General features: G+C 35.8%; 2 protein-coding genes across 2 annotated transcripts; both read left to right on the top strand.

The window, feature by feature from the left end:
* Positions 1–1,687: 1,687 nt before the first annotated feature.
* On the top strand, positions 1,688–11,166 carry LOC107790751 (uncharacterized). The gene is made up of 9 exons (XM_016612713.2): positions 1,688–1,849; positions 1,925–2,017; positions 2,101–2,268; positions 2,718–2,768; positions 2,826–2,882; positions 3,322–3,473; positions 3,583–3,637; positions 3,729–3,732; positions 11,084–11,166. Exons 1-9 carry the CDS (start codon positions 1,688–1,690, stop codon positions 11,164–11,166), a joined length of 825 nt encoding a protein of 274 aa, XP_016468199.2.
* Positions 10,598–17,669, top strand: LOC107790752 (putative DEAD-box ATP-dependent RNA helicase 48). The gene is made up of 10 exons (XM_016612714.2): positions 10,598–12,191; positions 12,283–12,389; positions 12,706–12,761; positions 12,851–13,075; positions 14,831–15,037; positions 15,257–15,340; positions 15,486–15,581; positions 15,711–15,926; positions 16,500–16,682; positions 17,210–17,669. Exons 1-10 carry the CDS (start codon positions 11,290–11,292, stop codon positions 17,438–17,440), a joined length of 2,307 nt encoding a protein of 768 aa, XP_016468200.2. The 5' UTR covers positions 10,598–11,289; the 3' UTR covers positions 17,441–17,669.
* Positions 17,670–22,228: the final 4,559 nt, after the last annotated feature.

Below are 22,228 nucleotides of genomic sequence, written 5' to 3'. Positions count from 1 at the left end.
CTACCTCTCCTCGTACCCACCACAGCCAGTTTCTCACACCTCCTCACCGGTGCATCAGTGCTCCTCCTGTGAATGTGCCCGAACCATCGGAGTCTTGCTTCCCGCATCTTGTCCTCCATGGGGGCCACACCCACCTTCTCTCGAATTTCTTCATTTCTAATCTTATCCATTTTTGTATGTCCGCACATCCACCTCAACATCCTCATCTCTGCTACTTTCATCTTCTGGATGTGTGAGTTTTTAACCGGCCAACACTCAGTCCCATACAACATGGTAGGCCTAACCACTGCTCTGTAAAACTTACCTTTTAGTAACGGTGGCACTTTCTTATCACACAGGGCTCCCGACGCTAGCCTCCACTTCATCCACCCCACCCCTATACGGTGAGTGACTAATTAATTTATTAGATAATGATATATCTTTATGGCTCGTTTGGTACGAGGGATAAGGAATAATTAATTCCGGAACTAAATTTAAGATGAGAAAATTGCGGTATAATTAATCCCGGGATTGGTTATCCCGAGATTGTAATGTTTTTATCCCCATGAAAAGGTGAAATAACTAATCTTGAGATAACTAATACCGGGATAATTAATCATGTGATAATCTTTTTCCAACCAAACGACCCCTTATACGCGTTTGTTATTATTTTCTAGATCTTAAAAGGATTCGTCAAATATCATTCACAATTTGATCTGCTGACCGTTTTAAGTGAACTTAGACAACTTAAATTTAGATAGAACTTGCGTATGTATTTACCTTAGGGTAGAGGTAAAGTTTGCGTACCACTATCCTCTCTGAATCTCACTAGTAGGATTTTACTGGGTTGTTGTTGGTGTTGCTAGGTATGTATTTGTACCTATAGGGATAGGCAATGGCGTAATGCTGTTTTTGCAATAAAGTGTTTTTCCCCCTACAAATTACGATGTCAGCAAATTGTATTCATTGTCATACATCTAAGAGTCGGTCAATATTAACAGAAAACGAAGTAGCAATGGCAAGAAATGCAGCGAGAAAAAGTTATTGTTAGCATAAAACGAAGGTTGACTTAAAGTCAAACAGGATTCTCATAGTCAATATTACTAGATTGACTAACCCATTTAAAAGCCATCAAAAGATTATCAAAATTCAAATCTGATTTAGCCATTTAATTCGAACCTATCCTATCATAAGTAGTGGAGTACTATATGTTATCATAAGTCTTCTATATACATGTATAAACTGACATTTGCAGCAAATATCACACAGATCAGGTATTCTTCAGAAGCTTCTTGTTTTGTTTTTTTTTTTTGTTTTTTTTTGCAGCAAACTGACATTTGTATATTTTGTTAGCAGCTATAATTATTTTTTGACCGTCGGTGAAATACGTTAAAAGTCCCCTTTTGTTTTAGTAGTGAATCAAGGGGTTTAATTTTTCGTTAGCCTAGTAAATATGTGTAGTACTTACAATACTCCATTCTCAGGATAGTTGCTACTATATGTTTTACTTTCGGAGGCACAAAATTTTATGTTTTTCGCTGTATCTTTTTCATTTTCCGATTTTTACCTTCATTTATGACATATATAGAGAAACACATTGGTTCATTTACCATCATATTAACTTCCAAAAAATAGAAGCAGAGAATAAATATAAAAAATTTCCGTCTAATACTTCAATTTTGGACTTTCCTCTTCAAGGCCACCGAAAATGTTGCTGCATGTGAAAGCTAGAATTCAATTTTTGTTTGCGATTTGTCTCCTCTTGAGGTATGACAAAGCTGACGCAAGACATAGCCTATCTGAGCAAGAAAGTTTAAAATTAGAGAAGCAACTACAGCTTCTAAACAAGCCAGCAATCAAGACTATTAAGGTAAAATTCTAATATTTACATATCCAGATGACGATCTTAGTAACTTCTAATTGACGATGTTACGCATCGTTGCAGACCAATAATGGGGACATATATGATTGCGTAGATTTTTACAAACAACCAGCATTTGATCATCCCTTATTAAAGGATCATGATTTTAGTCCCCAGGTAAATTTTACTTCATTATATAACATTCAACTTTCTCAAGTAATAATGCAAACCTAAAAGCAAAATGTTACATTTGGTTGTAGATGAAACCTTCTTTACATACACTAGAAAGACATGTAATGTCTTCAAAAACAATAGGGTTAGAAGGTGGCGGTTGTCCATTTGGAACAGTCCCTATAAGAAGAGTTACCAAAGATGACCTGATTCGGCAAAGACATATGCAAGGCATGGATGAAACTCCTGCATTTCATGTAAGTATTATTAATCAATGAAACTCTGGTGTTTACTCCTTCAAATTTTCAATAGTTTTATAATTTTATTTTCTTAGGCGATACCAATTAGTTGGGAATATATTTCAGTCATGTTAATTAGTACGTTTGCTTGAGGTCATGTGTGTTCCATGTGCCTTTTAGTTTTATCATAGATTTTATATATATAGAGAGAGAATATAGAATTTCTAGCACTTCCTTATTTTTATGTTTATTTTGCATAGTGTTGGTATGAGATGAATTTTAATGGAGAAAAATGATTAGTAAGTTCCTATAACAAACCTCAACTTGTTTGGGACTGTGTTATTATATACCATTTCCTTGAGAATATGGTAGTACTTTTGATGAAGGTGACAATATAATGTTATGCATTTTTCCTTTGATATATATCAATCTTTTTATACCCTTTCATTCATAATGTAATTTTACAGGGTAACAACCTAAATGACTCTGAAGCCGTAGCTTTTAAAGGAGGGTACAGAGTGAGTATACATGACCGTTCTTATCTTTTCTTTTTTTCTCTAAGTATATGCATGCAGGGGGATTTAGAGGGCGGAAGGGGTTCATCCGAACCCTTTTTGCCGAAAAATTACACTGTATATATAAAGCAAAATCTATTTTTTACCTCTGTATATTATGTTTTGAATCCCCTTGACACAACCCAAAAGCATAGTTTAGTGGTCAAGAGGGTTCAAAACCTTTGTGAGGCCATTGGTTCAATTTTCATCCGCCACTGGATGTATGACCAAATATTACTTTGAGTTACTAAGCACAAGGAAGATTTTTATTGGATCTTTACATCTGCCTTTTAATATGGCTTTTAAGAATGTCGTTTTTTCTTGAAGAATTTGCTTAGTGATTAACGTAGTCACAGACATGAATATAGAAAGCATTCTCTGTATAAGATTTTTCCGACCATTGTTAACAATGATTCAATACTTGTCGTTGTTGTTGTTGTTGTTGTTATTTTCGTCATCTTGATTTAGTAAGTATTCGATTATAGATGTTTGATATTGGAAACTTTATCTTATACAGTATGCTGGAGTACAATTACCAGATGATCAAACAAATGATATTACGGGAGCTGGAATGATAATGTCCCTAAACAAACCTTTAGTTCAAAAAAATCAACACAGTGCGGGTCGGGTGAAGGTTCAAAATGGTCTTGATAGCATACAAGTTGGATGGTTAGTAAGTTCTCTGCTTTACCAGAATTACCTACTTTCTTTGTTTAACAACAAGTCAATCTCTTTTTAAAGTTGATTTTCTAACAATTATATATATTCTGAACTTAAGGTGGGATCCTACACTATATGGTGACAACAATAATCGACTTTATGTGTTTTTTAAGGTAAACATATACTAGCTACTATCATTAAAATGGAGTTACGCTAAACAGAGACTATACTAAGTGCTTTCTACATTCCTGTTGTGTATCACAGGCAGGTAAATCAGGTTGTTTTAATACATTATGTCCTGGATTATATTTGTACAAGTAGACGCAAAGGTACCGTTGGGAGTCCAATATCCGGCATCCAAAATCGGGGGACCTGTTTATGAGGAGTTAATGTACCTTGATCGGGTAAACAACATATTCCATTTTCTACATGTATTGTACATTAATTTACCATCATAGACTTTAAGAAAGGAATGGGATACTATGTGTAAATCCTAGCTATTTCCTTGTTTGAGAGGTGAACGTGTGTTCATGTACCTACATGTTCAAGGTGAGTGTTTTAGGCTATTTGATGTGTTGAACTATATGCTTTTGTGTTTATGCTTGTGCTGGAAGTTTTGAAATAAGGTGGTCGAGTATCGAACTAATTAGTTGGCTGATGTTAGAAAACAAGTCGTAAGAGATCTCACGGGACCTTGTAGCACCGGCTTAGTCGTTGCTTTAACTGCAGCATGCACGCACGTAGTTGATTAGGCGTGGGACCGGATCAGTATGAACTGAATGCTGGTTGTACATCAGGCGCCCCTGGTGCACATCCTTCAATAAAAACTCTCTGAAGTTTGGGTCTGACAAAGATTTAACGAAGTGAAATCGTCCTTCAGTTCATGTTGGCCTTAGGACCGGACCAGGCCCATATGCCACCCCTAGTTGAGGCAATGCCTAGGCAGCAAACACAAGGTTCAACTTGTGTACAAACATCGGCCCAATCAGGATCTCACATCGGTGGGCTTTTGAGTTTGGGGGGGGGAATTTTCCCCTATAAAAGAAGGCCTAATGTTTAGGATTTAAACACATCTCTCATTTGCCTTCTCATCTGTTTAAGACATTTGTATCTTCTTTCTTTAGTATTATTTCACTTGTATTTTTGGAGTGGAATAAAATATTGGTTGTGTCCGAGGAGTAGGCAAAGTTGGCCGAACCTCGTAAATTCTGGTGTTCCTTTTATTGTTGCTTTATTGTCTTATTTATTATTTGGTGGTTGTCATAATTTTTGGTATAGTAGTTGTGACTTATTCACACTATATACATTTGGCTTCCGCAACAATTGGTATCAGAACCAAGGTACTGTCTAAGTATGCTCTGTGGTTGCAGCATAGTCTGATCTTCCACATCAGAAAAGATTTATCTTGGTAACTGAGTCAAGGTTCTGTCTGAGTATGCTCTGTGGTTGCAGCTTAGTCTGATCTTCTACATCAGAAAGGAAATAATCTTGATTTGTGTCGTAAGCTATTAAATAATATTTGTGTCAAATATGAGAGACAATAAACAAGAAGAATCTACATCAAGTGTCAACAATACGTCATCATTGACATCTTCGCTTATGACAAGAATTGTGTCAAATGCGAAATTTGCGGTAGAAATTTTTGACGGGTCCGGGCATTTTGGGATGTGGCAAGGCGAGGTTCTAGATGTCCTTTTTCAACAAGGGCTAGATCTTGCCATTGAAGAAAAGAGACCAGATGTTATTGGAGAAGAAGATTAGAAAATTATCAACCGTGTTGCTTGCGGTACCATTCGATCTTTCCTTGCTAGAGAGCAGAAATATCCATACACAAAGAAAACTTCTGCAAGTAAATTATGGAAAGACTGGAGGATAAATTTTTGAAGAAAAATAGTCAAAATAAATTGTACATGAAGAAGAGACTGTTTCACTTCACCTATGTTCCTGGTACCACGATGAATGAACATATCACCAGTTTCAATAAGTTGGTCACAGATTTGCAAAATATGGGTACAACTTATGATGATGGTGACTTGACCTTGATGTTGTTGGCGTCACTTCCTGATGAGTACGAGCACCTTGAAACTACTCTACTCCATGGAAATGACGAAGTTTTTCTCAGAGAAGTTTGTTCGGCTTTGTACAGCTATGAACAAAGAAAGCGAGAAAAACAGAAGGGCGGAGAAGGAGAAGCACTGTTTGTGAGGGGTCGTCCTCGAAATCAAACGACGACAAAGAAGGGAAGATCCAAGTCAAGATCCAAACACAACAAAGATGAATGTGCCTTTTTGTCGAGAAAAAGGGTACTGGAAGAAAGACTGTCCGAAGTTGAAGAATAAGGCCAAACATAACAATGGAAAGGCCATTATGGATTCAAATGTAGCTGATTGTGATGATTCAGACTTCTCATTAGTTACAACAGAGTCATCAACATCATTAGACATATGGTTGATGGACTCGGCTTGTAGCTATCATATGTGTCCCAACAGGGACTGGTTTGTGGAATTTCAAGAAGGAGAATATGGAGTCATACACACAGCGGATAACAGCCCTCTTACCTCATATGACATTGGTTCAATATGATTAAGGAACCATGATGGAATAATCAGAACATTAACAGATGTTCGATTTGTACCGGATTTGAAGAAGAATCTCATTTCTGTAGGAGCCCTAGAATCAAAAGGGTTCAAAATCATTGCAGAAAATGGAGTGATGAGAGTATGCTCCGGTGCACTAGTGGTAATGAAGGCTAATCGGAAGAATAATAATATGTACCGCTATCGTGGCAGTACAGTTATTGGGACAACGACAGTGACATCCAGTGATGACAAAGAGGCAGAAACAACCAAGCTATGGCACATGCGCTTGGGACATGCTGGAGGAAAATCCTTGAAAACTCTATCAGATCAAGGATTGTTAAAAGGAGTAAAGGCTTGCAACTTGGAGTATGTACACTCTGGTGTTTGGGGTCCTTCCAAATCACCTTCATTGGGTGGGAAACACTATTTTGTAACCTTTGTTGATGATTTTTCCCGAAGAGTGTGGGTGTATACAATGAAAAGCAAAGATGAAGTGCTGGGAATTTTTCTCAAATGGAAGACGATGGTGGATAATCAAACAGGCAGGAGGATCAAGTGTATTCGCACAGACAATGGAGGTGAATACAAAAATGATCATTTCAATAAGGTCTGTGAAAATTATGCACCGTCCGACACTTCACTGTTAGACATACACCACAACAGAATGGAGTGGCAGAACGTATGAACCGGACCTTGCTGGAGAAGGTACGGTGTATGTTGTCCAATGCTGGCTTGGGCAAAGAATTTTGGGCTGAGGCAGTTACATATGCATGTCACCTCATTAATCGCTTACCATCTGCTGCTGTTGATGGCAAGACACCATTTGAAAAATGGTATGGAAAGCCTGCTGTAGATTATGACTCTTTGCACGTGTTTGGCTCAACTGCATATTATCATGTGACAGAGTCAAAATTGGATCCAAGGGCAAAGAAGGCTATTTTTATGGGAATTACTTCTGGAGTCAAAGGATATCGCTTATGGTGTCCTATGACAAAGAAAGTAATATTCAGCAGGGATTTTACCTTTGATGAATCTGCTATGGTAAATAGGGTAACAGAAGATACCAAACAAAATGAAGGTGCTTCTAAGCAGGTGGAGTTTGAGGGAAAATTTATTTTTCCTACACAAGAAGCAGAGGAGGAAACAAATGAAGATAACCCTCTGGAAGGAGAGCCAGTAGAGGAGATTCCAACTCAGGAACCTCAACAACAACTTGAATCAATAGCAACCAGCAGGCCAAAAAGAACAATAACGAAACCTGTTCGTCTCATAGAAACGGTTGCTTGTGCAACCTCAATTGTAGCTGATGATGTTCCTACCACTTATAAAGACGCAGTCCAAAGTTCAGAAGAAGATAAGTGGAGGATTGCCATGAATGATGAAATACAGTCCCTTCATCAGAATCATACCTGGAGATTGGCCAATCTCCCAAAGGGAAAGAAAGCAGTTGGGTGCAAATGGGTATTTGCAAAGAAGGAATTTCCTAACCAAGTAGATGTTCGCTACAAAGCAAGATTGATGGCCAAAGGATATGCTCAAAAGGAGGGAATTGATTACAATGAAGTGTTTTCTCCAGTTGTAGAACATTCCTCCATTAGAATTATGTTGGCTTTAGTAGCACAATTGGATTTGGTACTAGTTCAAATGGATGTAAAAACTGCATTTTACATGGAAACTTGGAGGAGAAAATCTACATGACTTAGCCAGAAGGATTCAAAGTTGTTGAAAAAGAAAATATGGTATGCAAACTTGAAAAATCGTTGTACAGATTGAAACAATCTTCTAGACAATGGTACAAGCGATTTGACGAGTTTATGTTGCGGCAAGGGTACAAGAGAAGCAAATACGATCATTATGTGTATTTGCGCAAGCTTAAAGATGGTTCCTTTGTATATCTTCTCCTATATATTGATGATATGTTGATAGCTTCCAGGAATTCGGAAGAAATTGATAAGTTGAAGATTCAACTGAAGAAGGAGTTCGAGATGAAGGATTTGGGTGAGGCAAAGAAAATTCTTGGCATGGAGATAATAAAAGATAGACGTTCAAAGAAACTCTGTTTATCTCAGAAAGAATATTTGAAAAGAGTACTTCAACGTTTTGGCATAGATGACAAGACTAAGCCAGTTAGTACTCCACTTGCTTCCCATTTTAAGCTAAGTACTACTATGTCGCCAATGGATGAAGCTGAACAAGAGTATATGTCAAAGGTACCATACGCAAATGCTGTTGGTAGCTTGATGTATGCAATGGTTTGCACAAGGCCTGACATTTCACATGTTGTTGGAGTTATTAGCAGATATATGCACAATCCAGGGAAGGAGCATTGGCAAACTGTAAAGTGGATTCTACGGTATATTCATAATACTGTAGATGTCGGGTTAGTTTTTGAGCAGGAAGACAATCAGTCTGTAGTTGGATATTGTGACTTAGATTTTGCGGGTGATCTGGACAAACGAAGATCAACTACTGGTTATGTGTTTACTTTTGCAAAGGCACCAGTTAGTTGAAAGTCTACTTTGCAGTCAACAGTTGCTTTGTCTACAACAGAGGCAGAGTACATGTCTATTACAGAGGCTGTGAAGGAGGCAATTTGGCTTCATGGATTGCTAAAGGAGCTTGGTGTTGAACAAAAAGGTATCACAATTTTTTGTGATAGTCAAAGTGCTATTCAATTAGCGAAGAACCAAGTTTATCATGCAAGGACGAAGCATATTGATGTTCAGTATCATTTCGTACGAGAAATTATAGAAGAAAGAGGAGTCACGGTGAAGAAAATTCATAATACGGAGAATCCTGCTGATATGCTGACAAAGGTGGTGACTGCGATCAAGTTTCAACATTGTTTGGATTTGATCAACATTGTTGAACACTGAAGATTGAAGATTTAGACACAATCAAAAATTTGAAATTTGTTATTGAGAGAAAATTGAAGATGTGGAATTTTGCCAAGGTGGAGATTTGTTGAAGTTTGGCAAATTCTTTGTCCCACATCGGTGGGCTTTTGAGTTTGGAGGGGATTTCCCCCTATAAAAGAAGGCCTAATGTTTAGGATTTAAACACACCTCTCATTTGCCTTCTCATCTGTTTAAGACATTTGTATCTTCTCTCTTTAGTATTATTTCACTTGTATTTTTGGAGTGGAATAAAATATTGGTTGTGTCCGAGGAGTAGGCAAAGTTGGCCGAACCTCGTAAATTCTGGTGTTCCTTTTATTATTGCTTTATTGTCTTATTTATTATTTGGTGGCTGTCATAATTTTTGTACAGTAATTGTGACTTATTCACACTATATACATTTGGCTTCCGCTAACACCTTTCACAACTTGCGTACAAACATCGGCCCAATCAGGTCCGACCCATTAACCTATTCCAGTACTTTCACCACATCGGCCCAATCAGGTCCGACCCATTAACCTATTCCAGTACTTTCACCACACACATAATATCTTTTTGTTCAATACATCAAATAGCCCAAAACACTCACCTTGAACACGCAGGTAGAAGCGCGCACCTTCAACATATAAATACAGGGAGTTACACTTAGATAAGATTAGTATCTTTATCGTTTTATATACTTAGATAAGATTAGTATCTTTATCGTTTTATATTGCTTATCATCTCATTACTTGTCCATAGGATCATGTCAATGGTAATTGGTGGCTTTTGCACGGAGTTAACTACACGGAAATTGGATTTTGGCCGGCAAGCATCTTTACAGGTTTAAAAAATCAAGCAAGAACTGCTGAATGGGGAGGAGTAGCATATAGCCCTCCAGTCCAGGACAACCTGAACCTCAGATGGGTAATGGACTTTTTCCAGACCAAAATTACCTACAGAATGCATATTTCAGAAAGTGCGCTTTCATTTATAATTCTTCAACTGAATCTTTAGATGCTTCTTTAAGAAATACAATTGCCAACAGCCCAGAATTATATCAGGTTCAAGATTTGTCGCACCAAGGGGATATATTTGGTCATTTGATCCTTTATGGTGGCCCAGGTGAAGGCGCATGTCAAATTGTGTGAATTTTATATTAGTTCAGTTTCTATTTTTGAGAAACTATAAGGTTTATACATGATGATATTAGCTCTGAATTCTCAATTAGTGAAATTGGTCCGTTTCTAATCTAACAAGTTATGTTAAAGCATATCATGCTGACTATGAATAAAGAATTACATTTTCATTTCTCTATGAGAGGTTTTTATGCTGCAATCGACTTGGAGTATCTCTAATCGAGTTTGTGAAATCTTTATACGATGGTTGACTAATGGAAGAAGTAAGTTTTACCGTTTTATTTGGATGATTGTTATCTATTGTATTGTATGGTATTGTTACTTTAAATATAATATTTTTTTTATTGTTACTTAAATTTTATTGTATCGTACTGTTAAATTCGTCGTTACGTCCACTTTATGTAATGACCGATTTAGTATTGTCGTGTGTCGTCAACTTATTTTTTCCTCTTATCTTGCCTTTCCTTGTTATTGAATAATCCGATATTATTCGTTATCCTAGCTTTTCATATACTAATTCTACTTCATATCTTATTTTTTCTTTGTAATATTGCAAGTTTATTCTTCATATTGTTGGTGCATGACACCGTAAAACGACGACAAACAATGCAATCTATCCAAATATTATATACATCAAAATAATACATTACAATATATTATGAAACGATACAAGAAACTTCAAAAACGCCTTCAGCCTATTTCATCCAAATTTTTCTTTAGCCATATGGAAAAGCAATTTTTTGAAAAAATAGAGATGAAAAACAAGAAAAAGTAACATCCGTATCTCGGAGAAGAAAAGATAATTACTATAAACAATACTCCCTCTATTACAATTTAGATGACATACTTTTCGTATTAGTCTGTTTCAATTTAAAATGGATAAAACTTTCATTTTACCCCTTTTAAACTCTTGAAACGGGGGAGTAGAAAATTCGCTGTTTATGCTTAAATTTTCAGAATTGTCAGTTTTCTTTTGGAGTATCATTTATGTTCTGTTCCTTTAATTTTCTTATGCTCTTTTACAGGAAAGGAAATAAAGCTGTTCACTGTACCCGTCATCCAAAGGGGCTCAAAGAACCAACAGGGTCTTAATGTAATTATAGTATAAGCAAGGGGTCAAAGTATAAATCCACCTTGAGGCTTAAACCCTAACTAAACCCTCTTTCTCTTCAGTATCACCATTTTCTTCTTCATCCAATCTCTACATTACAGCTTCACTTTTCATCGTTCAATGGGCGGCGGTCCTCGTACGTTCCCAGGCGGTCTCAACAAATGGCAATGGAAACGCCTTCACGAGAAGAAAGCCCGAGATAAAGAAAAACGACTCCTTGATCAAGAGAAACAGCTTTATCAGGCCCGAATCCGATCTCAAATCCGGTCTAAATTAACTACTTCCGACGAACAATCCTATAGCTCTCACGAACAACAACAGCCTAACTATGGCCCAGTTTCACCTCAAGACCATATTAAATCTCTAGCTGATCGATTTATGAAAGAAGGGGCTGAAGATTTGTGGAACCAAGACGACGGCCCAATTAATACTCCACAGCCCAATCAACATCGTCCAGTAATTAGAGAGCCTATTGATTTGCGAAAATTGATTCCGCAAAACTGCAGTTTTCAGAAAACTAGACATTTCTGTACTAATGTTAGGAATGACGTGGCAGAAAATTGGAGAACCGAAATACCAAAATTTTCGAATAGTTGGTCGAGACAAAATAATTTTTTAATGTTTGGATGGAGAATGTTTAATAATAATGAGAATAGAAATGTAAATAATTTGAATAGTTTATTGAACTTTAGATCCTATTCTGTGGATACGAGAAAGGGGAATAGGCCGAGGAGATTAGGTTTCACTAGAAATGAGAATTCATCGGATGAAGATACTGAGGAGGACGAAGATGAGGACGAGGAGGAAGGATTAAGTAGAGGGAGTGCTAAAATGATGAGTAGTGCTGCTCTAGGGAAGTATGATATGAAGACAAAGAAGAGAGTTCCATTGAAATTTGTGGAAAATGAGGATGATTTATCGCTGCACGTGGAGGCGATAAGGAAGGAGGTTAAAGAGCGGAGTAAGCAGGAAAGTGAAAGCGAAGAACAAGGCGAGAAGGAATCGATACTTAGCTCGAAAAGGTAAGAAATGATTTTACTGTTTGCCACTTGACATTGTAAAAGGTTTGTATGTATGACGTTTCAGTGACAATGTGGGCGTATGATCGATTAGGTTTGATGAATGTGATGTATCTCCTTTGACAGTCAAGGCCCTTACTGCAGCTGGTTATGTGCAAATGACTAAGGTGCAAGAGGCAACACTTTCTGCTTGTCTTGAGGGTATGTTTTTACTACTAGTCAAATATTTAATGAAGTGATGATCTGCTGTAAATATTTAGTTTGTTCTTCACGTAAAAGTAGTCTGATAAATGAGCATCATGTTTCATTCTTTTATATTTTGAGTGTTACGCTTACCATCAAGCCAATAGTCCGATTGGTGTGTAACTATAAATTCATTGTTATCTGTGCGGAGAAAATGATTCCAGTGCATGTAGGATGTATGTGCTTTTCAACAAGCTTAACTGATCCGCAAGTTCATGATTGGACCTGTAATATCTCTTTTGGATGAACTTGTTCCGACTTTTTCCAATTACAGGAATGGATGCTTTAGTTAAAGCAAGGACGGGCACTGGAAAAAGTGCTGCTTTTTTGGTAAATTAATTCTTCTCCTTTATGTTATTCCCTGCAGATTATTTGCATGTTTCACTTGTTCTTTTATTGCTGCTATTAAAGTGCAACAGCTTCCAGCTATTGAAACAGTTCTGAAGGCCTCAAATAGTAAGAACGCCCAAAGGGTCCCGCCAATAGATGTACTTATTTTGTGTCCCACGCGAGAACTTGCCAGTCAGATAGCTGCTGAAGCTAATGTTTTGTTAAAGTACCATGAAAGCATTGGTGTGCAGACACTAGTTGGGGGGACACGGTTCAAAGAGGATCAGAAACGCCTAGAGTCTAATCCATGCCAGGTATATCTGCATTTTGTCTATATTAGGACTCTTTTTCCGTTTATGGTAAAAGATGAATTGAACATGGATGATTTTCTCAGAGGCAACTCCCAGGCACTTTGAGGATTACATGCTGAGAAATGCAAACATGTTTCTGTCAAAATGGGTTACAACAAAAGACGTGTGAAAGTTCTGCCAAATATTTTAATGACTTTTAGTGTGGCATGTATGTTATCTCTGAGTCATTAGTAGAAGTTGCTAATGAGATTTAGGAATTGAGACTAGACACACGAGCTCAAGCGTCCTTTTAGAACCAGTGTTGTTAAACTTGGCCTGGACCTGCAGTTTGACCAGAGAATACAATAGCCCGGAGCTTGAACTGGCTGTGCCTAGCTGGATTGTCAAGCAGTTGACCCAGGAAAATTTGCAAACCCTGCCTGGTTTCGACCTGTGCAACCCGAATCCATTATAAAATCAGGCAAGCGTTTTGCTTGCTTGAACTCAAACAGAACCAAGGAAGATTTCCTATGAACAAATTTTTTGTTTCTTCCAATTTACATAGTTAAGAAATCTCACCATGAATACATTAGTTGTCATGATCATATCACTGCTGCTGATGCCGAAAGCAATTGAGGAATGTTTTGCAATGTGGAGGGACTGTATGGTATAAAAGTCTGTTAAGTAAATTTGGGACAGTGCGCTCCTTTGCATAATGTGGTTCCCGTGGAAGGAAGATAGGAGGTGTTGTAGGGAAAAGCTGATGCTGTGTATACTTTAAGATATAACTCCTGAGGTGCCTTATTTTTTTAAAATTCTTTTGTTAGTAAAGCAATGTGAATTAGCTTACAGATTTTTACGAGCTTTTGGGCTTTAAGACAGTATTTCATAAAGCAATTGTAGGTCCTTCTTTGTACTTAAAAATGGTTTCTTATGAACTTTTTCTTTTATAAGGTTGTAAACCATGCATGATTTCCTTGTTTTGCATGTATAGTCTTTATAACTACTTAAAATCCCTTCTAGTTTATTCATTATTAGATTGATAAACAAGATAACTCACTGGCTTCATCTTTTGGCTGGGCTTAGTGTAATCCATGTTTAATATCAGTAGGATGTAATGCTTTTTCCTGCAGGAATAGCAACTATGTCTCAATCTTAAACTAGTTGGGGTTGGCTATAAGAATCCTTGATATTTGTTTCCATCATTTGAGTTTTCTTCCTGTTTCGTTGCAAATTTGCATTACTAAATGGTTTGTGTTTTCGGATAATTTAGGGGTTGTCTTACACTGGAGGTTCTCTAATTTATCTGTTGTCATACAAATCTCTAAACAAACTGAACAGCCTTTTTGGCAAACACCTGACCTAATGTAAATGTATCAACATGACTAGGCCTTAATCTCACTAGTTGATATCACATTTATGGAGCTTTTTGCTGCTATTGTCTTATATTCGTTGCCAAATTCGCATGAATTCCTAGAGAGTGTAGGTCTTTCACAACAATTACCCTCCATGTGAATTTTAGAGCTAGATAACCAAATGGGACATTCCAAGAATTGAAGTCGGGACATGTTTCACCCTAAGCAAGAATATTAATACCAGACCAGATACTATTTCTTATGCAGCAATACCAATATTTTAGGGTCAAAACTGCTAAAGCTTTGTGAATGTTTCTTCTCTATTATTTTGCTGACATCTTAAGGATTTTGTGCATGTCCCTGTCTTTTTCTCTGTGTATTTAGCTGGCATCTAATTTCATTGTGGCTAATGCTATTTCTGTAGATTATAGTTGCGACACCTGGTAGATTATTAGATCACATTGAGAACAAGTCTGGCTTCTCTACACGGTTAATGGGATTGAAGATGCTTATACTTGATGAAGCTGACCACTTGCTGGACCTTGGGTTCCGGAAAGACATAGAGAAACTTGTTGATTGCTTGCCTCGGAAAAGGCAGTCTTTACTCTTTTCAGCTACTGTCCCTAAGGAGGTTAGAACTTTCCTTGTTTCCGTCTTGTTAATATTGTAAAAGGTTGACCGTGGACTATCAACCTGTCCACTAAATAGTCGAAGTGTGTGCTATCTGGTGCTTCACCGCCGTAATAAAAGAAATAGACCTGGTGCTGTGTAATCCAAGAACTTAGATCAATCTAGTGTGTTAGAACTTGTAAACTTCCTGTTGGTTGAACGAGATGTTATGAAAATGCAGGTCCGTCGAGTATCTCAACTTGTTCTGAAAAGGGAACATGGTTATGTTGATACTGTGGGGCTCGGTCTGGAAACGAATCCAAAGGTATGCCTTGATTTTGGTTTCTGCTAATGATACAGAATAGGTTCCTGCTTCTTTACAGAAAATTCAGACCATTAGGTCCTGGATTCAATGCAATTTCTTTATCTGCAATTTGGTTATGTTTTTGAGTTCTGTAATATCTAAGCAGGTTAAGCAATTTTATCTCGTTGCACCGCATGAACACCATTTTCAACTTGTGCACCATCTTTTGACAAGCCATATCTCAGAAGTGCCCGATTACAAGGTAATTAGTTCTTATTGTTGGAATTATTCAAAATTTCAAAGATTTTCTTAATGCCATCTGGTTTCTTGGTTGTGATGTTTATTTTCTCATAGCTATATTGATGTATTGTGAACTTTGACTGTCATACAGGTTATTGTTTTTTGTACCACAGCGATGATGACATCCCTCATGTTTTCCCTTTTCCGTGAGATGAAAATGAATGTGAGAGAGATCCATTCCCGAAAACCTCAACTTTATCGTACTCGAATCTCTGATGAATTCAAGGAAACAAAGCGTGTAATTCTTATTACCTCCGACGTGTCAGCTCGAGGGATGAATTATCCTGATGTGACACTGGTAATTCAGGTATACAGCGATTCACAGAGCTTATAATGCACATTGATATTTCTTGAAATTTAAACATTTCTATTTGAAGAAGAGCTAGTTTGCCCATAAACAAGCTAAAGTTCTTGTTTTGGGAGAGTTCTTTTGGGATCAATGAACGTGAAGAATGCAGCTGACATAGATCACATGGCTAAATATAATTCTTTTACTAATATGACATTCTCTTAAGACAAAGAAAAAATAGAAAAAAATCTCAATCAAATATAACTCTTTTACCAGTGTGTCATAGGGTGTTGTCCCATTAAATTTCTTTCACAAGCGAGGTAATACATCAAAGCATAACTCTGAAAGCTCAAGTTATTTAAGCTCCTTTCCCCTTCAAGTTTTCCAATCTTTCGGATAAGTAAAGTCACTATTTACCTCATTTCTCATTTAAAGTGTTTTCTGCCTAATTGCAAAATGATGATCAATTTGGTGGTCTGATAATCAAAGAGTCGTGTGCATCATGTGGGAACTCATTTTACTATCTTTCTGGTGGGCTTTTTCCATCCTCCTTCCTCTATCCCTCACATTGGAATATCTACTGTTTATCAGATTGGTATTCCTGTTGATCGGGAGCAGTATATACATCGGCTTGGAAGAACCGGGCGAGAGGGCAAAGAAGGAGAAGGCATCTTGTTGCTTGCACCTTGGGAACAATATTTCTTGGATGACATAAAAGACCTCCCCATGGAAAACTGGCTGCTTCCACATCTTGATCCTCGTGCTAAAGTCAAGGTTTGCAGCTTCATAAACTGATTTATCATTTTCTCTATGCACAGATAAGCCATAGAACTAAATACTCCCCATCTCCCTGGAAAGGAAGAAAGGAAATTTGCTAGATAGAAAGGATCATAATATAATCTCGGATTAGTGTGCTGGACTTCTGAGTAATTTTTTTTAAAAAAATTTGATAAGCAGGGACTTCTGTGAGGTTTTTTTCTTGATTATATTGCAATCTATTACCAGCTAAGTTTGATTTCAGTTAATTGTGATTGTAAAGTACTGCATTACATATTTTGTGCCTGGCAACGTGAAGTTGGTGTTGTGGATGTACTCACAAAAAACTGAACAGGGATGTCACCTCTTCTCTTTTTTGTTATGAGTTTGTTTAGTACTCCGCATGCTATGGACTTCTCAGGGGCATTATTCCCACGGCTGGCCCACCTATCTGGCGGCAATCCCCTCAAAGGAAAAAAGCATTATTCATTTACTTTTAGAAATCATTTATTAGCAATTAAATTTTGATGTTGTGATATTTGCAGATAGAAGAAGCAATGGGAAAGATGGATGCTAGTGTGAAAGAAGCAGCTTATCACGCTTGGCTTGGTTATTATAATTCAGTAAGGGAAATCGGCAGAGACAAGACGACGCTTGTGGAGTTAGCTAACCAGTTTAGCGAGTCTATTGGTTTGCAAAAGCCTCCTTCGCTATTCCGTAGAACAGCTCTAAAGATGGGATTGAAAGATATTCCTGGCATTCGGATACGAAAATAGCACAAAGTTCTTTGGTTTTACGTTAAAAGATTGTCAGAAGAAAGTAGTAATTTGGCCTCAGACCAATTGGTACAAGTTTTAAGGATTCTTTAACATTGATCCGAAAACACCATTAGCAGGAATTGTGTTTGGTCTTTTGACTGTATTTAGACATCTTGTGAATGTCTTAAATCTTCTTGAAAATGAATGTAAATATTGGAGTGCTGAATGAACTGTCTGTAAACCTCCAGCGATGACCTGTCATTGCGTTCGAGTCTATTCATCTACTAGTAAAAGTTGGCTCGTGCTGCGCCCGGGCCCGAGCATTAGGTAGTATATTGTGAACCTTTAACATGGTTGGCGTCGTATCGATAATGTGTTAACATTATGAAATTCTTTGCTTGTGTTTAGCTTTATGTCTTTGTTTTAAATTGCTAATCTAATTTATACATTATAAATTGTTATCGTTTAATATTAAAATATTGTAAGATTTAAAATTATAAAAGGTGCATTCTTATACATTGTCATTCACAAGATATATTTTGATAAACTTATTTTTTTCCGAATGCCTTTATCTCTTTATTTTGTTGCAAACTACGAAGATTGTATTATTTTTGGTAATAGGAAGATCTTTTAGAGTGTCTTTTGTCGTAATTTTGTCCTATTGTGATACAACTATGTTGTACCCAATGTGTCTTAATTTTTAGTGTTGCTTATGCCAACTCTCCTTTCTTCTTGTTTTGCTTGAAGTGGGCACATATTATATGTTACGAACCTAATGTACAGACAACTTATCAATCACCATGATATAAATAGTAGTATCCTTTTAAATATTAAAGTTGCATTTTAATACTTTAACTGAGGTTTTAAAAGTCGCGATCATGTAAAAACTTCTATTGCGCATGAATTATAAATAATGCAAGGTTTTATCAATGTGATTGTCCTCATATCCTAATCAATTATAGAAAACTTATTTTTCGATTTTTTAAATTACTTTATCTGAATATAAAGTTACAGAAAAGTGCTTCAATATTTTTAATAGAAAAAATATCATTCCATGCGGTTCATTCAAATAAATGCATAAAACGTAAATATATTCTGTTTTTCTAAAATTTAAAACTTCTTTCAAATATTAGTAAATCCTTTGATAGTTGAAGAGAAATTATTATTTTTTCTAATATCACAAAAATATGTAAACCAAATAAATTTATGGGTCTTTGTAAATGAATATACAATCCAACTAACAAAGAGTGCTTAATGATGATAATTTTTTATTTTTCAATGAGCTGTTTGAATATATGTCTCTATTTTAATTTTTTTTCATCATCTAAATTTCAAACAAAATGAGATATTACAAAAGAGGTAGACTTTCTAAAGTCTACCCTTTTGTTATGTTACACTTTTTTATTGTACTTGTCTTTTTTCTTCTTAAATGATCACTATTTTATATGTATTTGGACCTGACATGTTTTTCTATATCAAACAAAATTTCTTTTATAATTTTGTTCTACATTGGATTTATTTACTCATTTTAACGTATTTTTTGGTTCACTTCGTAAAGCTATCTTCTAAATGATTGAAGTGAATAAATCAATTGGAACACAAATGGTAAAAGCGACATTCAAAAAAGGCTTCGACCACAAAAAAAAAACATTCAAAAAGGCTGCAATGTTACGTGCAAACTAACAAATTCAAGTGAGTAATGATGCGCATAAAAGTGTGGACGAGGAGCATTAGTGTAAAAGCATCTGCTATATTAAAATTGAAATCTTTTCCTATCTTATGCTAGCTATTTATTATAAGTCTGTAATTTAGGCTTTTACCTTAATTCATGAAGATAAGAATTTTTTTGTGTGTTTTTATGTTATTTATTTATTCAACCATTTTAATTATTTTTAAATGAATATAAGACTTATTTTAATCGAATAAGTATAAAGCTGTTACGATTCTAAAATCAGCATATTACTCATCTTGGTTATGACCTATGGTAGTTTATAACCTTTTGCGGGGATTAAAGTTGAGCTATATAAAGTTAGTGGAAAGATATCAGTTACTTTTTGGATACTAATCATTTGCAACGCCATATTAAATCATTTTCAACTAAAATTTTCAAGTATGATACAATTTATTTACAATCGATACTAAAAAATCTTCTAATAATCTTAACATCTTTCATTCAAAAATGTAAAAGAAAAATTTAAAACAGAAATAAAAACTGATTTAAACATATAAATTAGCTAGCCAAGGAGCATATGATTCAGAAATGAAATTTTAACGTTGTTGCCGTGAGATTTCCTTATCTTCTCTTACTCCAATTATTATCTTTCTTATTTTCTATTAATCCAGTTATTATCTTTCTTAAGTATTGGAATATTGGGGAATTTTCTTCTTTATTTCTTTATATTCAAAGTTTTTTTTTTAATTGAGCTCTTTATTTATTTGTTACTATAATAGATATATTTTAATGTACATAACTATGACTTATTTATAATTAGTATCTTATATTTTATTTATTAAATCACCGAAGCATGCCAAATAAAATTAATTTAATCTAATCATCTAATTTAATGTCGAAGAATTAATTCTTTCATTCAAAAGGCAATGGTTGTGAAATGATGAGCCGGTGCTATAGGTAACAAACCAATGGGTATAAACTTGAGATACGCAAGTGGGACCAAAATATATACTCCCTCCGTTTCAATTTATGTGAACCTGTTTGACTGAGCACGGAGTTTAAGAAAAAAATGAAGACTTTTGGAATTTGTGGTCCTAAACAAGTTCAAATGGAGCCCAGCGTATTTGTGTGGTTATAAAAACTTCTCATTAAGGGTAGAATTGTAACTTTAAGCTAAATTGTTACCAAATTTAGAAAGGGTTCATTCTTTTTGGAACGGACCAAAAAGGAAATAGGTTCACATAAACTGAAACAGAGGGAGTAATACTCCTGTTGGGGAATTGCCTTGACAAATGTGTAAGGCAAAGGTGAGAAGGTTTGGGTGTAATACAACAATGCTGTATGGAAAAATGTGTAGTGACGCAGAAGCGAAGGGCAATTTTGTCAACATGTTCAAAATTAAATACAGCAGCTACAGAATAAATCCTTTTTGACCAATCATACTGCTCCATTTCAACTAAAATGACTAAAGTGCCCTTGATATCCCAAGCAGGCATGTTGACCTGCTGCTTGCTTATTCCCTCTTCTAATAAGTAGGAATTAAGAAACTCGTAAACTCTAAATGAATATATGACAGAAAAAATTTAATTGTAAGTACATTATCTAATTCAATATCTCCTCCGTAATCTTGTCAAAATTATTATTATTATTTTTTTTTTCTACTAAGTTAATCTTCTGAACCATTTGATAAGTGCATTTACAAGCAAATTTGTGTGTTGTTAAACTGTTTGAATATTACCAATGGTGTATATTCGTCATTTTTAGATAGGCCAAAGTTGGTTAATTCCAGTTGTAATCTGCACCGTGGTGTTTCAACGCATATTAATAAGACCTATCAGACAAGTGAATAAACTCAGATCAAACTGCCAACGTTTGCTTTGCTCATTGCCCCATTTCTATTTCTTCTTGGTACTTCCTATCATTGTAATCTCATAGAGAAAGCTCAATACACGCAAATTGTCTCGTATTTGTCCTTCTTATATTGGTCCGAGAGGATCAAACCCTCTACACAATACTTTTCTGAGTTTATTTACGTGGGTCCTGAAAAAGAATGAGTTTTGACAATTGGACTATGCACAGGGTTCAAAGCTGACGTCATGTTGAAAGAAAAATCTGCTGAATATTATGCAACATACACTAGGTAAGTAACAAAAGTTGAAAAGAAATGTTGTTTTCTTATGATTATATTCTCAAACACGCAATCTCCTGCAAAAAAATGATTGTCTGAAATTTCATTCTATATCCTTTTCCTTTAGTTAAACTCATAAAATTCCCATATGTTTTACACTAAGAAATAAACAACCCAAAAAAAAAATACGCATGTGTTATTATAATGAAATAACTTAAATACAGTGCCCCCTGCATCCCAAATAGAAAAATTAGTGTTGAAAGTACAAAGTTCACTACACCTAATTTCCGTATGAATTGGATATTTTTCGAAATAGAACTTGTATAGCTAGAAAGTACATAAAAATACTATAAATAAAATTGTTGTTAGACTAAAAATATTAAGAATATATGAAAAATCGTAGTCACAGATGGTATTATTGACTCCCCGAATAGTATACTGGCTTATAGTTGGGGTTGAATATTTATAGATTACAATTACCTTGTCTCAGAAGTTCGTTTCAACTAAATTCTAAAAGTTCTAGTGCTTGGTGTTTACTACGATCAATCATCCATCATTATATGTAAGACGTTAATTAAAAAAAATAGAAATTACGAATGAAGCCTTGAATTATCTCTTAACCAGTGTTTAGTTGAAACATCTGGTGCGGGTTGGCAAATGTGAGTATTCGTAGAACCCGTTTGACCATAGATTTTGGCGGCATTTTGAAATTTTTTTTTTGAAAACAATGTTTGTTCACGGAATATAATCATTTTTTTTATTAAAAAAAAATTGAGTGCTGGAAAAAAAGTGAGCTACGCGCCTCCTCCAAGATATTATGGCACAGGTCACTGTCCAGAGGAACACATACTCGTCCCCATAATAGAAGAGTGTCATTCTGGCAGAGGTTCAACTCCTTCTGTGTCATCAAGTACCTCAAGCTCTTATGATATGTAAAGATCTGGCACCCCCCATACAAGTAATGTCACCATATCTAAAAAGCGAAGATAATGGTTGCAAGCTCAAA

This window comes from Nicotiana tabacum, chromosome 20 (assembly GCF_000715075.1).
Source record: "Nicotiana tabacum cultivar K326 chromosome 20, ASM71507v2, whole genome shotgun sequence".
Classification (NCBI taxonomy): domain Eukaryota; kingdom Viridiplantae; phylum Streptophyta; class Magnoliopsida; order Solanales; family Solanaceae; genus Nicotiana; species Nicotiana tabacum.
Note: the sequence above shows the minus strand (reverse complement) of the source record. Positions and strands in the feature narration are given on the sequence as shown.

Coding starts and splice junctions, on each gene's coding strand:
- LOC107790752 (XM_016612714.2), top strand. CDS start 11,290: ATGGGCGGCGGTCCTCGTACGTTCCCAGGCGGTCTCAACAAATGGCAA. Junction 15,038..15,256: donor CAGCTACTGTCCCTAAGGAG/GTTAGAACTTTC, acceptor ATGAAAATGCAG/GTCCGTCGAGTATCTCAACT. Junction 16,683..17,209: donor ATCCTCGTGCTAAAGTCAAG/GTTTGCAGCTTC, acceptor TGATATTTGCAG/ATAGAAGAAGCAATGGGAAA.
- LOC107790751 (XM_016612713.2), top strand. CDS start 1,688: ATGTTGCTGCATGTGAAAGCTAGAATTCAATTTTTGTTTGCGATTTGT. Junction 1,850..1,924: donor CAGCAATCAAGACTATTAAG/GTAAAATTCTAA, acceptor GCATCGTTGCAG/ACCAATAATGGGGACATATA. Junction 2,269..2,717: donor ATGAAACTCCTGCATTTCAT/GTAAGTATTATT, acceptor GTAATTTTACAG/GGTAACAACCTAAATGACTC.